Here is an 18,328-nt window from a genome sequence, read left to right as displayed (position 1 = left end):
GCTACCACTACTGTAGATATGCCAGGGCAGGAGCTGGCCAGGCCCCAGCCATGAGACTAGTTTCTTCATTGTTCTGCCTGTATAACACAGCGAAACCATCGAAATTCGGAGTTCATTTTCTCTCTCGGCAATGTCAAGATAGATTAGATGGTGAGTTTTCGGTTAACGATCTCTTATGCTCGATTAGTTTCTCATTAATACCGCTGTCACACGGGTAATCTTGATCGCGATCAGGACCGATCCGGATTAGGCTCAAATCGATCCGCATCAAGCGCTGCTACACGGTCACTTGTAATCGCAATCAGGCCTGGTAGGGATCAAGACGATCGCGATCTGCGCACCCATATCTGACTCCATGATCGCGACTTGACTGAAGTATGCGCAAAACTCGATCCGGATTAGTTTGGACCGTGTAGCAACGACCATTGTTTGTCGCGATCAAGAATTTCGATCAGGATCGGCCCTAATCGAGAACAAAAGTGCCCGTGTGACACCGGTATAACAGAGTGGTCCGTCTGCCTTACGCAGAAGTTCATATTCAGCGTTTGTAGGCTTTTGTCCTCTTCTCTTGTGTCGGTGTTTGCAAGCCTCTCCTTATTTTAGGACGAATATTTACCAACTAGCTTAGCTTTCTGTCGTTCAAATCAGTCACAGTCGTCTGACACACTTTTTAATTGTTGCGCACTTTTAAAGAAAGCGTGCACATGCAGAGCGTGTGCTTTAAAGTACTGTCATCAGTATATGAAACGTCACATCTTTATTTCCTCTATAAAATCACACCATTGTTCGCCTTACATGCACATTTCCACCCCTGTGGAGAGTTTTTCAGTGTACGAGATCCTCCTCGCTTCCACGCGTCTCAAGAAGGTTTGCTGACGATGTATCCCAGAGGGATCTGCCCGGTCGCTATCGAAGTGTGCAGCCTTCGATGTCTCTTCTTTACCGCCTGTAAAGATGTCAGACGAAAGAGACAAGCTGAGCGCCAGGTTCCACAAAAGCAAATAAATCAAAGCTCGCGAATGGGACGCTCGCACAGAAAGAAGGTGGTTGTTTACACGCGATAGTCTGTCTTTATTTTATGCCTTGTTTTATGCTTCTGATAGTTGCTTGTGTATGCACATTAGTTCAACCGAAAGATGCGTGTACTGTATGGCGTAAGGGAATTCTTCTCGGTATGCTGAGTGTGCCATGAATGGAAGCGCCACGTGAACACGACATTTGGAGGTATTATTCTGCGGCGGATTTAGTTTGTTACCGCGTTCGCGTGCATTACTGGATTGTTGAGTTCACACGCAATATAAAGTGGCTTGAATATGGCTTGAAATGCGGCCTATTGTGGCCTCGTTCGTGGCAACACCAACGAATTAGTGTCGAAATTCGCTGCAAGGGAACGATTTTGTAATTTGTCCCCCCAACCGCGAAAGACTCCCTTCAACAAAGTGGTGACAGATGGTGGTGGTGTTCTATTAAGCAGATGTTGACCTTTTATTTTTTCATGTCCTATCGGTGGAGTCCATTCGAATGCTGGTTCTGTTATGAAGCATTGTAAAGGCACGTAGAGCTGAAAAACATGGTACTCAATTCAACCAACTTCAATATGCTACCTTTGTGAAATTTCAGCAGAAATCATCCAGTGGTTTAGCTGTCAAGAACGGAATTATGTACAGCATGAAACTTCTGTTTATGCAACACTGAGTGCACGAGGGGGATCAAGAGAACGAGCATTGTAAGAAAGAAATGTTTTGGTAGCATTTAGGATAGAGAACGTCAAAGTGGCTGCTCTCAGCACTGAAAAATTCTTGAACACGTGGTGTCGCTGGAACCAACATTTCAACAAGCGAACTTGTCTTCTTGAATGCTGCAACTGCTTACCTTAGCGCGTGTATGTGCATGCTTCGTACTCTCTCCTCTAACGCAAACAAAGGAGGAGGAAAGGGCAAGTCCGCAAAGGGTGGGGGTGGGGGGGTGGGGGGGGGGGGGCGTTACGTGCCGAATTGGGTTAGTTAAAAAGAAAGAGGAAGGAGTTGAAGAGAGGGGTTGGAGAAGGTACAAAACGTGCAGATACATGCGCTAAGATAGGCAGTTGCAGCCTTCAAGGAGACAAGTCCGCTTGCCGAAACGTCGACTCCAGCAACACCCCGTGTTCACCAATTTTTCATCTCTTCAAGCTTCCGTCTTCCCTTGAACTTCTGCCTTTTTTTGGATTTGTACTCTTAACAAGGGTATTTAGACGAATAAATAAAATAAACGTACAAGGTAGTTAACAATTCATTAGGAGGCTTGAACAAAATTAGATGACGTTGCATGAATTTCTCAAGTAGAAATCTTTGCAAATATTCGCGTCTCTAAAGAGCATTAGCGCTTACAGAAAGATGATTCTGCCTGAGCAAAAGGTCGCGATTTTGAAGAAGTGATTTCATATCTGTATGTAATAGTACCAACATTTTTGTTACTTCGTAATCACAAGGATGTATCAGTGTCTGCTGAAGCCCTGAACGTTTTTTATTGTTTTTGCACCGCCCTCCAAACGGCGTTCTTGATGTTCAGTGACATAAAAAGAAAACTATGGGCAACACACTAATTCTATTTAAAGACTACAAATTACTGCTGTGCAGAAAAATTGTCTTGTGTAACGGGAGCTAGTAGCAACCCTGTATTAAGAGGGCTTCCTTTAGAACTTACTCAATGTTACAACCTTGTGATACACGAAGGCGTGCTCACAAAGTGCTGACAAAATTCTGACGCAAATTCGAGGATGCGATTTGAAGGTTACACGGGTGATTAAGGAGTTATTTCTAGCATATGCGCTCATTCTTACGGAAGCAATGGCGAAAATTGCGCTTCTTCTTTTATTTTTATTTACACCGCTTGCGACGCTTTAAAAAATATGGGCCTTGCTATTGATAGACTTCTAATTCTCTCTTGCTAGGATTTATAGCTTTTGGTCTCACTTGTACATTAGCTCATATGTCTCGCTAGCATTAGTCAGGAAGGTGTGAGGCTTACACTGATCATGAGCCAGTTGTTTTGGAACTGTATGACGGACAACAACAGGTCCCAGTGATTGACGGACGGCCACTGCTTCTTCTCTACGTGCCTGTAGGAGTAGCCGTTTTGTAGAAGAAGAATGTCGCTGAAACGCACCTCCCCAGCGCTGCGATACCACAGCTCTGCATCTGGGCCGTCGAACATTGTGAGATAGTCCTCTATCAGCCCAACTGTAATGTCCCTGCGTACAGTACATGTGCAGTTGCGAAAAATTTACACTGCCACATTTACGCCAAGACAAAAGTTAAACAAAAACTCAACACCGGTAGACATCTACGTAATGCGAATAACATGTTCTTTGGCGAAGCACAGCTTTTCTGAGTCGTATATATAACTGTTCTGCAGCGGATGATGATGATAATGAGTAAACTTCATTTGGTCCAAGGACGACGCAGCGCAGACCCCGCGCCACCCGGCCAGTCCCACGTAAGGACCTCCAAGCCGAGCTTGACGGCCCAATCGCGGGCACTCTGGACGTCCAGGGTTTCGTCGTTGAGTTCGGGGCTTCGCAAGTGTGCCGCCCACCTGTCCTCACCGAAGGCGGAGCCGATGGCCTCCCACTACCATAACACATGGCCCAATGTTCGTTAGTCCACAGGCAGGGCAATCCGCACTAGGATACCTTTCAGGGTATATAGCATGAAGAAACGCAATGTTAGGATACGCACGGGCTTCTAAAAGTCTAAGGGTGACTGCCCGCGCCCTACACAAGGCAGGGGAGAGCATTCTTTTGTAACGTGCCGCAAACGGATGCAGAGGGCGGCGCTTGGTGCTTGTTGTTGTTATGATACAAAGCGACCCAGTTTTGCGTCAGAAAGGTATTCATTGTAGAGTGGTGAAAACCACGTTGGAAACAAGGATGAAGAGGAGGGAACGAAGGAAAGATAAGCAAGCCGGAAGCGTGCCTGGTTTGTTACCCTGCGCTGGGGAAGGGAATTAAAGATGAGAAAAAGGAAAGGAGAAGGTGGGTGGGAGGTTGTAACATTGCAAAAACGTTTCCGTCGTTGAGTCACGCCAATCAACTTGAAGGACTGCAGCAACACGTGCGTCGATGTACAAGTTCTTAAGGCGTAGGGCCATGACCCAAGAATCTGCTCTGAAAGTTTTGTATGGTCAACAGAGAGTTTGAGAATTGGGGCCCCAAGGAGCTTGGGGACCCAAGAAGCTTGCGAGCCACCAGGGCGCATGCACAGAACCCAAGCCACCCTTGGGCTCTTGCGCTCGCGTTGACCCGAGACGCAAAAATTGAAAACTAGCGTGGGGCCGCAAGGCGTCTTGGGTCACCAGCGAGAAGACACAGACGCAGCGCGGGCCACGGCGCAGTATGGCCCGCGTCTCGAATCATTTTAAATTTCGTCACGCGTGGCGCTCCGTGCCCTTGACCCAACGCAGCCTCCGTTGGCCCAATTCTCAAACTCTGCTGATCATCCGAACGCAAGAGCAGGCTGCCCAACGCAGCTTGGGGGCCCAGCGTCTTGGGCCCCCAATTCTCAAACTCTCTAATAGTTCGTTTATCGCAATACAAAGATTGCGAGCGTTCGACTTTAAGTTATCACAAAAAGACAACAGACGTTCTATTGTCTTTTTATTGCTGAAGGTGTCACAGACGGGGGTGTCTGATATTTTAATATGGAAAGAGTATGCTTTTGTGAAGACCGTCCCTGACCAGGGGCGGCGCAGAAAGGTGGCGTCACAGTGGGAGAGGTGCGATGGAACTTGCACCTGCATCGATGGGTCGAATTTAGAGACCCGTCGATGAAGGTGCAGTTAGACACCCTCCGGTTGCTCCACAAAGTTGTCTTGTTCACGCGACCAAGCAAAAGGAAGGTATTTCGTGCGCTGCGTCTGTTCTTGACCGGACCTGCTTCATGGGCTGACCGAGGGACATCATCAGTGACGTCGATACCAAAGATGCCCCAGCCATCAAACTACGATGTCATATCCATTCAAAGAGCTTGACGCAGAGTATCTCTTGTCTCACATGCTAGATGATTGTGGATCCTGCATCATAACGCTGGTTGCAAACACCAAAGGATTACTTTGGAGCCACAAAAATACCACTTTCGAGGTTGAGATGCCCCGATGCGATTAAGAGGAGCACGCACATAAGCAAGTAGTGCAGCCGCAGTCGTCGTCCCTTGAGGCACTCTTAACGGGGTTGTCGCTTTTAGGCCTGATGGCCACAGCAGCTGTGAACGTGCAGGTATACCGGCGTAGACCGATAATCTGTGTAAATGTGCGTTATTTGTTCGCACTCACACTTTCCCTCCACATATCTCCGCCATGCCTCTTGAATCGCAGATCTCACGGTCGAGCAACAGGTGCTACCCGCACTCCATGACGCATAAATCTGCAAGTATTTTGTGATGACGGAAATAATGACTCTGGAGGGAGGTGGTATGAGGACTTGCCCTTTAAGCGCATTCAAGACGTCGTTTCTGGGCGTCTTGTAATACTTGTTCTGAGGATGGCGTTATAGACTCGGATCCCACGTCAGATGACCGCACCTTGGTTGCTTAGGAAGTACATACAGAGAATTCCAGCTCGTGAGCATCCTTTCAAGATGAGGAATATGACAAGGTAAGTCGACTCATGAAGAGCGCGCCTTACCATGCAGTGCCTTGCAGTTGTTGGAATTTAGGGCCCTTCCCACGCAGTGCTATCTTCATCTTAGCGGCGAAAGATTCACTCAAGATGGAACAGTCGGCTCCAGTGTCCATTAATGTGGGGATGTGTGGCAGTCGAGAAGCACGTCAAGATCGATGATTCATAAACTTGCTTAGCTCGTGGTGTCGCATCACGGCTGCGTCATGGTGTCCTCCTGCTGTCACTGTGGTGCGTTGTTGATGCATCGTCATACGGCGCAGTCTTCAGTTCATGGCTTCATCTGGATGGCGGCGTGTCTTTGCTACGTCGGCGAGATCAATCTTGCAATATTATCATCAGCGGTGGACTAGAGGGTCTTTGGTATCTCGACGAACAGCAACCGCACCTTTATCGGTTGCTTTCTTCAGTTTTTGGATATGGGCTAACCGCCCGGCTCCGGGTTGCACCAGTGTGTGGTCGACGCTGTGGAGACACATGGCATCTTGGCGAGAGCGAGCGCAATGGACGTCAAGGTCTTCATTCATTCGCTACGAGGAAGTAGACGATGTCGTGTAATCGTTCACCTCGCAGCGGACTCGGCGCGTTGACGGCCAAACCACGAGTCCCATTTCACGGTTCTGGCTGTGTCGGTAGGGGTGGCCGGGATATTTGCAGAGGTTGCAGAGCGGGCGGTGTTCGGCGAGGGGGACGGGGGGCGCCCAGCGTTGGTCTTTCTCTCGGTGAAGCGCTTGCTGAGAGGCTGGCGGGATGGTGTTGACGGCGGTGGCTCATGACGGACTCGCGGTGGCGTGGCGTCTTGACGTGGGCGCGCTGGGATAGCTTGACGGCGGACGCGTGACGGCGAACGATGGCATGCTGTTTTTTGGGGCTGAACACGAGTTTGCAGTAGTGCCTCTGCCCTTTCCTTGCGGACGACACTCGTGCAGGTGACCAAGAAAATGGTGCACAAAATGTTCCAATTTTTAAGGGTTGACTCTTGCTTCACTAAACATGTCCTAGCGGCATCTTCCGAGGTGGAATAGACATGCCACCACTGAGCTTCGCAGTATCAGTTGCTGAAAACTTCGACAATATCATGCTTCGAGACATATTCTCGAGTCTTCAAATGTTCGTCCGCGGAAGGTGAGTGGCACCCTAGGTTACTGCGGCAGCGGGATCGCTGTAAACAGCCCTGGGGCTGTTACGATTGCTGCTGTCACGTTAATTATCTTGGTTTTCCTGGTTTTTCCGGAAAAGAGGTCCGTATTCTTGCAATAGTCCTGGTAGGCTGCGACTAGCTCGATGGTACAGGAGGGCGTCGGTGTCCTATATTCACCATGTGGACTTCACGGCTTTTCGGGGATGTCAAGTACAAGAACTCAGAAGCAACTTCACCAGAAGTCACGTGGTTGTGACGGTGAAGAATGCAGTAGTCATACAGGTAAAGCGTGACCTCTTTATTGAGCGACCCTTTGCACATTGAAGCAAGGAACATTCACAGTACCAGGTAGAGGCGAGCACTGTTGTTGGTCGTCGATAACGTGATCTTCAGTGACACGTGTCGGCTTCCGCAAACATGTGCCATCGTACATTGCAACGTTAGCGCTGGTGTTGGCGCAAGTTCCAGGATGTACTGCACTATACACGTCGTGAATGCAATCTGAGTAGAACACTCGGGAAATATTGAGGGCATTCCCAACATTCAGGCGGGGCTTGCCCAGTGATGGCACGTCTAAGAGCCTGACGATGAAACCTGGTCACGTGAAAAACGCACAACAAGTACGAGTGTCAGCGTATATTACTCCGGCCCATGTTTACACGCTCTGCATAAAACAGAAGTGGATCAGGCGAAATGTTTATTCAAGGCTCTTCGTAACCGGCTGCCATGCGCAGCACTTACCAAAGAAAAACTTGCCAAACACTAGTAGGAGGGCCACAGATAACGAAGGAAGACCTAGAGCGAAACTGAGTGATAAGCAGCGCAAAAAAAAAAAAAAATGTGCCCCCTTCTCCCGCTCTGTACGGCATCACATGATGTGAATGTCAAAATGAAGATGGCGCCAGTAATGAAAGAGAAAGATACGGATAAAATTAATTTAAATGCGGTTTGTTGCTTTTTTAATGCTTTCCTGCTAGAACATGTGTGTGTGTGAGCATGTGTAAACTAACATTTCGCGACTTCATGCGCCAGCGCCGCCACCAGGCGGTGCCTATAGCTATGGACGAAGGCCTGTTCGCACATGTGAGCGTCGGCAGCCTGTTTCCCCCCCTTTTTTTGCTGTGCCCTTCCAAAGTGCGGTTTTGAGTAGTTTCTTGGTCTCAGTCTTGCTATTGGTCACAGCGCTGAAATGCTGCTTGCTGCAGTTTGCGACGGCGAGGTGAGAATGCTCACTTTTTCTTGCTTCAATGTGTTGCGTAGCTAGGCTTAGGGCACGTCAACCGCTGCAGCTGTACCATACGCGCGAGTTAATGTTCAGACGTGCTGAAGGATACTTAGAAAGGGCTGGCGACGCTTTTCAGGGCCTGCAGCAACAAATGACTTCTTTCGAACTCGTGTTATCAGTTCATGGTTGTGCAGTGGCAACAAACGGACAAGCGTGTCTGAAATGTGACGAGCGTTTGCTGCGATTTTGTGATAACACGTCAGCTCGTCGCTGGATCTTTCAAAACTCCTGGCCAAATGATAGAAGTGCAAAAACAAGTAGTCTGTGCCTTGAAAAATCCCGCTTCTGCAATATGGAAAGTGAGCTCCCCATCAGCGAATTTGTTTAAAGCGTCCGTAAAATGCTTTTATCTGCCAGGGTCGCCCAGTAGTGACCGTGTGACGTTCTATCACGGATGCTGGCGCCGGATATAGTATTTAGGTGGCGTCAATTGTGCGTGCTCGTGACAAAAGCTCGGGGAGGTAAGGCGGTTAAATCTTTATTGTTTTCCTGCAAGTCAGTACACTCTAAAAAATCCCATGCTTACCTAAGCGTGTGTTTTAAGTTTTTTTACACGCCTAAAGTATGCGTGATATTTCTCCACGCTTACCGATCACGCCTACTAAGAGTGATGAGCGCCATACTCTTCACGCATAGCAGGCGTGACATACGAACCACTTTTCCCGCGCTTATCATGGCGTGACGGCTGTGCACGCTCAAAAACGGCGCCGATTATCCTCGCCAAAGGAGGAAAGAGACGGAGTGGTGGAGTGACGCCACTCCCTCTCCCGTCTCTCCCTTGCGGTCTGCTTCAAGCACCGGTCGATGCCTGCGAGGGCCACTTCTTCGAAGCAAGCTTTGCTGAGAAAGCTGTTCTTTCCTCTCCACCTTGTGAACTTGACAAGTGCTGAATGTCCTGCAGAGAAATTGCGCGAGATAATACTGCGAAGGATGCTGAAACTAACTTACTAACAAGCGCTTTTGGTAAGCCGTGGTCCATTTGAAGGATGCAAAACAATATAAGGCACATTTTGGCAGACAGGCAATAAACAAAAAATGCACATTTCGCACAACCCATGTGATAAGCTGACACAAGAAACCGTTGCAAATCCGTAATGTTTGCTGTCATTGAGTACGACAGAAAGATAACTAACGTTCTTACCTATATACTCCAACCGTCCGTGAATCGCAGGTGAGTGGCCGCAGCATACACGCCATCCGTGGGGAATGGCTGCTCCAGAACCATCAGACCATGGCGGGTTTTCTCGCATGAACTCGGCACAATCACAGTCCGTGACTCCGTGTGCTTGCAACGCCAGCGTTGCACGCCAAGAATGTCTACAGAAGTAAACATGGCAGAAATCTCTTCCTTGCAGTGCCTGAACGGTGTTACAACCCAAAGAACCCGTAACGAACGCATTCTTTCAGAAGCACGCCCTTCGAGAGCCTTCCGAAGTAAAGTTCCGTATTCGCCGCAACAGGCGCGGGAAGAAGGCGAGGCGAATGCACATGCGCCTCGTCATGTTCATCGTTGAGAACGCTCGCCCTTCGGGCAGACGGCGCCGCTTATCGCGGCTCCCATATTAGGATTTCTATATGCGTGACGGCTAATGTTTACGCGTGTTCGCCGCGGGATTGTAAGCGTGTGATATCCGTTGCACACGCGTACACAGCTGGCCCACGCTTGCACATAACAGAACCACGGCACGCAGCCTTGCCCTCACGCTGACCTGAAGGAACCGCACGCTTACTTTTGGTCACGTGGGGCTTGAAACGTCATCCACGGCTCATTTACATATGCATCACGCTTAAATTTACAGTTTAGCGTGATATTAAGCATGGCATTTTTTAGAGTGTAGGGTGGGTTTCACCCTGCCTAGGAGTCTGCCACGAGCCCTCGGGCTCTGGCGGCGTCGTAGGCCCGCTCGACTCCCCACACTTGATCTTCAGGGGCTGAGCTAAGCACAGCACACCAACGCGTGCGGAGGCTTTCGCTAGAGGTTGTCGCCCCGTTGCTGCTCGTCCGCCCTTTGCATTCCCAGAGCCTATGCTCAAGAGTTGCACTTGAGCCGTATAACTTACATACGTTTTGTCTTCTCTATATATGGATGAATGAATGCTTGACAAATTATTAGGAGGTGGCCCCCTCATATCAAGACAGCGTAAATTGTAATGTGTGTAATACATCACGGGATGGCTGTAAAAGGAAATCTCGCTTCTTTGTGTTCACGACCGTTGAATAATTGGAAAACTTAACGTCTTCTCATAACTTTCCTATACGATTTGAATATGAAAATGACACATACTTGTGATTTACGTATTTGAAATACGCCGCCTGATGGAGCTTCGTACGGCAACTTCAGCTGTGCACAACCTTGGCGCATAGGTGGTTACTTGTGCTAGCAAAATAGCGAAATTTCGGCTGTTGGGATTTCCTGCTTCCGTGTTTTTTACATTGAGAAAGTATTTCTTCAGTTTACGAGCAGTTTTCCGTCTGTTTTATAGATTTGCGCGTTGTAGAGAGGGCGGCTCCTATGATGGCTTTTAAATAGCTCTCGCAGCCTCATGTACATTAAGTATTTAAAAAAGACATTTTCTCATCTAAGCCATAAATAAACCCGACTTAGAGAGCACGCGGGTGAGTAGTGCAGAAAAAAAAAGGCAGACCGGCGCAGCATGAGCTGGCATTCAAACTGCGTGCGCCTGAAATCGAAACCGGAACTCGCTACATACTGCAATGGCTAGTGGATAGGCTGCGGCATATTCAGCTGCTAGGCGCTGTGACAGTGCTCCCTTTTAACGCGATAGCGTTAAAGAGCTCGTTCCACAGAAATTCCGGCGTCGGCGTCGCTAATTGTGAGCGAAAAATCATAAATAATAAAAAAATCTTAGGTTCGAGGGAGAATCGAACCCAGGCCGGCTGCGTGGCAAGCATGTGTTCTACCACAGAGCCATTCCATTGCTTGGAACTGTACTGAAATTATCTTTAGTGCTTCACAAACGTATGCGTCCTGTATAAAGGTGTCACAGTACGAGATGTAATATCGCAGTAAAACGGGGTACAAGCGTATATTGCCATCGGGCGTCACGCCATGTGAACTGCATAACGAGTTGGTGCTTTAAAGCCGGCCACCCATTACAAAAGGCACACGCATTACTGTGCGTATTCCCTTACGAACACGTAGTGGGTGCATCACAACTTCGAAAAGGTATCACGCACGTAATTGCTGCTGGTTTAAAGCATGCTACCCATTTCAAAGGGCATGCCACCCATTGGAAAGGGTCGGTCAAAAGTTCCCAGGCCACGTTGGCATATACGAATACATGGGACCGTGGCCTGGGAACTTTTGACGGACCCTGCACTTCCCGGTGAAGGTATTTTGGGGCACAACATATTGAAAAATCTATTTTACTTACTGTAGATGCATGCGACCTTCTCTCACGGCGCATGCAAAGTCTTTTACCATTCTTGTGATTTCGTGGCGGCTACTGTATGCTGCGCACACGGTGACATCGCACTTTCTGCAATGCAAAGAAACACAAGAAATTTAACCTTGAGCAACCATATGATAAACAAACGTTAATCACGGGAAACGTTGATTTACACTTTGTCCTCGGACTTCCACCTGGCTCACAAAAAGTACGTTTCCCACTTCGAATTATTTTGATCGCAGGTCAAGTTAAATTTATTTTGCGTGTGTTTTACAAGAGCGCGGCTCACAGCCACCGCGGCGTCACATCTATGGGGGCGAAGCGCAGAAACAGCCGTGTACTTAAATTAAGGTGCGCGACAAAAAACCTCAGGTGGCCAAATTAAACAAAAAAAAGTCGCCCGCATCTTCCCACGGGGGGAACTCGAGTAAATGCGTCGCAGAGTGATGGGGGTATCGCGTGAATGTTGCGTAATTGGGTATGGTTTGGGAATGCTTAATTGTTACACGATGCGCACACCAAGTACGACTTGAACGGCTCCAGCGTGCACGAAGTTCCGGGTCCGTAGCTCGCTTCAAACGCTTGCGTTCAGCGTCGTATGCTCGTCTCTTCGCAGCCTTGTCTTCTGCGTTGCCTGCTGTTGACGCCGACGATAGTGAGGGTGGGGTAACGTTGCCTTCAACGAGTGGTGGGACGCTGATTGAAGGTACTGTTGCTTCCATCGCATCTACTCGAGTCAAGCAAAGTGTCAAGTCAAGCGAAAGCCAAGACGCCCTTTACTAAATTCCGTACGCGCGCTCCGCCCCTTATTTACACACCGCCCGCGTTCGAGGGAGAGGAGGGAGGGAGGGAGAGGAGAGGCTTGCTGCCAGCACGAGACGAGCCGAGCATGCGCAGTGGGGGTGTGGACGGCGCCGCCGACGCCGCAGGTGCGACTAAGAAATGCTCCGCATTAAAAAAAATGCACACAGGCCCTTATGCATTTTCCTAAGTTGACTCGAAGGCTAAAGCCACTTTTTTTTTTCTTCTCAATACATTGTACCGATCCCCTTGGAAAGCCTTTGCACCTCACGTGGTTTTGCAGTGCCTCCGGGATCGCTCGTTCCACTGCGACGTGGTGCGTTGGCGAGCAGCCTTCGAATTCTTCCAGGACTTCGCCGAGGTGACGATACCCTTCTGTGCAGGCTGTGGTTGGGAGTCGCATTTAACTACGCGTACACGTTCCCCATAGGAATGGCCGATACCGCAGCTTGTGGCCACTGCGGAAGTGGTGAAACGATTCAGCATATTCTGTGTGACTATCCACAGTAATGCTCGCAGAGATCATCGCTTTGCAACGCGCTTGATAAATTGGATGACCGAACTCTTTCGGAAGAAAGAATCCTGCGCCATCGACAGGACTTAACTTCACAGAAGAAGGCTGTGCAGGCGCTACTGCGCTTTCTGCGTTCAACCGGTCTATCAGAACGGCTCTGATTGGAACGTCCTGCATGTGTGTGCATGTGCGGATTTTTTTTAATTTTATCTCTCTCTCTCCCCGGGATCGGCCTGCCCTAGACTAAACGACGACGTCATGTGATCGCGTCATCATGCAGCGTTTTTGGCTATCCGGGGAACGCAATATTTTGGTTATCTGTGGAGTCACGGTGATGTCATATGATGTCATCACATGATGATTTTTTGCATCGCTCGTGTTGACACCGCCGACGCCGACGGTCAGCTTTAGCGTTTGATAAAGCATCTATGGCTTCCGCATTAAGAAATGACTCGCCACGGTTGTCTAGTGGTTATGGTGCTCGACTGCTGGCGCGAAGGTCGCGGGGTTGAATCCCGGCCGTGGTGGACTAATTTTCAATGGGGGTGGAAATGCTTGAGGCCCGTGTACTGAGATTAGGTGCACGTCTAAGAACCCCAAGTGTTCGAAATTTCCTGATACCTCCACTGCGGCGCGCCTCATAATCCTATCATGGTTTTGGCACGCAAAACCCCAGAGATTGTTGTATTTATCTGCCTCTACTGATCGCCACGATGTGTGAACAGAGGGTAAAACTCTTTATGTGAAGCCGCCCCTCGTTTGGGCGGCCAACAGTACCCATGAAACTTGCGCGATCTTGCTCAGGATGACTCCAGTTTAATAATAAACACTGAGTTTCGCCGTTAGTTTCGCACCACCATTGTTGCAGGTCGCGCATTTAGGCCTAAACACAGAGCTCCACCCATCTCTGTAATCATTCCAATTGTTACCTTTAAATGCTCCATAACGAATTGAATTGTACAGCACAGAATAAAAGATGAAATACGCAGAAGCACACACGGTTTAAATGCGTATAACATTTGTTCAGCTACCCTCAGCCGTCTCGGTATTACCAACCCATTATGTAGCGTAGAGTGACATTGCACACACACGTACACTTACACACACACACACGCACGCACACCACGCTAAGTATGTTCTTAGCGATGGTCTCGTTCTGTCACACTTGATGCCTTCAGGTAGTATGCGAGAGATTATTGGTCAGATGCCAACTCGTAAAAACGATCACGTGCTACTTGACGCCAGAAGGCAGAAAAAAGAGTGTTCCACACTCGCCATCGTACGAACGCCGCTGACTAACACTCCCAGTTTAAGTGCAGAGGGCGAGAGAGAGAGGTTTACTTTCAGAAAGGCAGAGAGGTCGGCCTGAGCGATAGTATGCTCTAACCTGCTACTCTACACTGGAGGAGGGTAGAGGGGAGGAAAGAGAGTTATGAATGACGATGGTGAATTAGGGAGGTGTGTGTATCTACAGTCCCGTCAAGTTGGCGCAGTGATATAGCCGCGGCTCCAGTCAAGTGGCCTGTAGGAAAGCTGTGACCGCTCTTACGACCACAGTTGAACTGTTGGCGTCAGACCAAGGGCCCAACACAACCTGATCAGTTAATGGTCTATATACCCAAAAAAGTGGGTGGGAGGATGACCGCCGCCGTATAGCTCAATTGGTAAAGCATCGGACGCGTTATTCGAAGGTTGCAGGTTCGGTCCCTGCCGGCGGCAAGTTGTCTTTTCGTCCACTTTGGTTTCTTCATATTTGTATTGTAATTACTACAAATAGCATCCGCAGTACTTTCCTTGGCTTTACTGTCTGCTAGTTCTCAATAACGTTGTGTCTGATAAAGAAGAACGAGCCCTTAAAGTCTCCTTTTTGCTTTTGAAGTTTCAGTGGTGGCATACTCACCCCATGCCACCGGCAGTGGCGAACTCAATCTGTGCCAGCTTCGCTTGCAGCTCCGTTGGAATTGTTTCTAGCTGTCCAACAAAGCGCACTTGCGTAGCGAGTTGACGCAGGGATTTGCTGTGTGACAGTAAGAAGAATGCAGCAATTAGAGGCACCTGCGGAAAGTACGCAGCGAATTCGAATACTTTCTGTACTTTCTATCTTCTCAGGGCGGGTCACATTACATTTTTCTTTCTTTCAACCTGACGTCACACTAAATTGACTGATGCCAGGCGCTTGGGATTCTGTTATAGCTTACAACGAAGTGTGTCAAATGCGAAAACAATAGACCGACATGTAAATCCGGAGGAGGACGGGAGAAGTTTCACTGGAAATACGCTCAATTGAGATATTTTATGCGATTTTTGTTTAAACAGGGTTGCACTTTAATGGTACTCTAATAACCAGTGGAAAAAGGTAATTGCAAGCTCTAGTCTCCCGAATGTCTGCCCGATGTGGGTGATTGAAATTATTTTAATATTTTAAAAGCGTCCAATGGCAAGTAGTGCAATTCCTTACAACAGAAAAGTTAGACTGTACTACGTGTACAGTCTAACACCGGTAGAGGGGCACATCTGCATTGGACACATTCCTTGTTGCGCCCTGAGCTTCGCCGTTCTGCTTGACAGCTTGTCTTGCCTTCCACAATATTTACCATACAGGGCGTTGACTATTGACGGTGTGACCATAGCCTCAGTATACATTAGAGGACGCTATTTCAGATGAGTGCCAGTCAAGATTGCATTTGAAGATTCCGCGGCAGGTTGCATCACCCACGCAAGAGTTATGACTCGTTTAACCAGAACTCGTGTATGCCTACCTAGAGCTCCTTATCCATTTATGATGCCTTGTACACAATTGTGTGCATCACTTGCTTTTGCTAGTTGTATCGACTAGGGGCTAAGAATGAACAAAGTGCACTGAGGTCTGAGTGAATTGAACCTCCTGACTGATAAATCTGACTTCATTTGACTTCACCTTGCAGTGCACCGTTTTATATTATCACTTTGCTGGAGGCACTACCATGTTCAAAGAGTCGTTCGACGTGCCGCTTCCTTGAGTCACGTCATAAGTCATAATTGTGACGGTATCTTTCACTTCCAATTAATCCCCCCCCCCCCCCTGTGTAATGCCCACCGGGCCCTTAGGGTATCCAAATAAAGTATAATTTTTTTTTGCTCAAAATGAACTTAACTGAAATCAAATTTGAACTCTTATTTCTAGCCTGAGGTTTTATTCTATTTATGCAAAAACTCAGCATGAATGACTACAGGATACATAAATATTGAATTACCATTTAATTAGGATTAATTACTAGAAACACATACATCAATGTATTATGAAATTATTTTTGTTGCAATAGAATATCGAGTGCCTTGAAAATATGGTGTGTCAATTTGACACATTTACAGACATTTCTCCATAAGTGGCGCCTGAGAGGATTATGAACGAATGTTTCTCACAGGCGACAAACCAAATATTGCGTTTTCATTGCCGAGTTTAAGCTTTGAGCACTATGTTTCTGGCTAAGAGAAACGGAGAAACGACCTTACTGAAGTAAAAAGAACATTTACGAATGAAATTTCTTTGTCTAAAACTGAGTCATGGACAGAATTGTTCGTTTGAATGCAGCGAGAACACACAGTGAGGGAGACGTTTACTGCACGACTCACGTTTTCTCCCACCAGTTATAAGAATCTGCACCATCATCTTTTGAGATTTCGCTACCGCAATCCCCTAACGCAGCATTACGAAAGCCCTGTTAAGTGTGCCGTAGTACTCAGCACAGTCTGACGCGGTCATTGAAGCCTGGAAATTAAGTACCTTGACAAAGAAAAAAAAAGCCTTTCTGAGCTTAGACCTCGATTCGAGTTCAGTTGGACCGCTATATTTTCTCGTAAATACAGGTTTCGTAGATACAGTTCATAGACATATCTCTTCAGTGAAGATATGATGATCGCTGATCTTACATTTCTTGCAGGCCCATGCGACAGCCGTAGTCCGCTGCCGAGAACAGCGCTTGTAGCTCGGTCGCTGAGCGTTTCAAGTTTAGGTTGCTGCACAGCAGAACCGTGAAGTTGGTGACACCGATGGTCTCCAGTAAACGGCACATCTGAATGCCATAATAATTACAGACCTGTCAATGTACTGACAAAGCATGGACGTAGGTGCGGGGAGGCCTAATTTCTCCGGCTTTGTAGTCGTGCGAGCGCGAAGTATCTCGTTTATGTAATGCCCCGAGAAAATCTCCTCTCGCTATATTATAGCCCACGATATCAGGAACGCATCCGGTACTTACTACGTTGATATTGATGTCGTAACATATGGTATAGGTTTCAAAGCCAGAGTATTCAAAATTGTTACGTGCATATACAAACACAAGCAAAATTGGGGCGTCTCTATATGGGAGCATGGATGAAGGAATACTAAGGAGAGGCCCTATCGTATTTCAATGCATTGCGAAAAGTGTGCCGGAAGTGACGTCAGATTTATGGGGCAAACAAACCGGCATGGGGCAAACAAAACAGCAGACGCCCCGCGGCGTGCTCTCCGCGGTGGTTAGCTTCTGCGCAGATTTGTAGTCCCGGCGTAACCTTAGCGCGTATTGTGCGGTTCGCACGCAGTAAAATGTTGCTAGCAGACGTTTATCAGGCCGTTCGTGCCTGGCAGGCCCGAGCGCTGCTTGATGAAATTCTTCGTGGAGCGTTTTTGTGCAACAGTACAGAATACCGGTACGTGCCGTGATCAAAAACGTACAGCCCCTGCATCATCGTATTCGAACTCACCTAGCAGTGACTTACGCGTTCTGCTGGGCGTTAGGCTTTCCCTTTCTCGTAGCCCGATTTCCCGATCTGTTGCCGGATTAGCTGTTCTTTGTTCGTGTATATGGAGTGAGCGTAGTAGCTATTCGGCGCAACGCCAACTTATAGTTGACGTAACTTCACGTCGAAAAGAGGACACCGCTGTATTGTATACGCGATCGTGCACGTAAAGTTTGTAATTCCAGTACGCACACAACAACAAGCACGCAGCGAGTTCACACCGCACAATACATACATCACGTAGTCCGATAACAACAACGAAAGTTTATTGCCCTTTCGTTGAACGACACAGCCTCTAAAAAACGTACGACGCCTTCGGCGCATGTTATGTACGGCGCGTCAGACGCCAAAAACAAAAGTTCACAGCAGCGGCTACAGACCGCGGTTGAGGTAGTGGAACAGTACCTCGTAGGAACCGGTCTTGTCTGCTCGCCAGAAAAATCTGAACTTCTCCTCTACCGCCCGACGCTTAAGGGAAGGCCCCCCAAGTGTTACATCCGGCATGCCGAGCACGAAGACATCTGCGTACGCACCAAAGAAGGAAACGAAATACCAAGGGTCAAGCAGATAACGGTGCTCGGACTCATCATAGAATCCAACGGCGCCAACGGAGCAACGATCAGGAATCTGGAGACTAAAATCACGAACACGATGAGGCTCATCAGAAGAATCACCAACAGACATCGCGGTATGAAGGAGGCCAGTGTCGTCAGACTCATACACTCCTTCGTCATTAGTCACATAACCTACGTGGCCGCCTACC

At 48.2% G+C, this 18,328-nt stretch overlaps 1 protein-coding gene across 1 annotated transcript; it reads right to left on the bottom strand.

Annotated features, from left to right (window-relative positions):
• Positions 1 to 747: 747 nt before the first annotated feature.
• Positions 748 to 16,856, bottom strand: LOC119397386 (dehydrodolichyl diphosphate synthase complex subunit Dhdds-like). Its single transcript, XM_037664817.1, has 5 exons — positions 16,714 to 16,856; positions 14,705 to 14,821; positions 11,475 to 11,579; positions 3,007 to 3,229; positions 748 to 946 (listed from the first exon to the last, which is right to left on the bottom strand). Exons 1-5 carry the CDS (start codon positions 16,854 to 16,856, stop codon positions 860 to 862), a joined length of 675 nt encoding a protein of 224 aa, XP_037520745.1. The 3' UTR covers positions 748 to 859.
• Positions 16,857 to 18,328: the final 1,472 nt, after the last annotated feature.

This window comes from Rhipicephalus sanguineus, chromosome 6 (genome assembly GCF_013339695.2).
Source record: "Rhipicephalus sanguineus isolate Rsan-2018 chromosome 6, BIME_Rsan_1.4, whole genome shotgun sequence".
Taxonomy (NCBI): Eukaryota; Metazoa; Arthropoda; class Arachnida; order Ixodida; family Ixodidae; genus Rhipicephalus; species Rhipicephalus sanguineus.
Note: the sequence above shows the minus strand (reverse complement) of the source record. Positions and strands in the feature narration are given on the sequence as shown.

Excerpts from the sequence above, each read along its gene's own strand:
- LOC119397386 (XM_037664817.1), bottom strand. The coding sequence starts at position 16,856 with ATGTGCCGTTTACTGGAGACCATCGGTGTCACCAACTTCACGGTTCTG. Across the intron at positions 11,580-14,704 it reads GCCACTGCCGGTGGCATGGG|AAAGTGCGATGTCACCGTGT; the intron begins GTGAGTATGCCA and ends TTTGCATTGCAG. Across the intron at positions 947-3,006 it reads ACAACTGGCTCATGATCAGT|GCGGTAAAGAAGAGACATCG; the intron begins GTAAGCCTCACA and ends ACATCTTTACAG.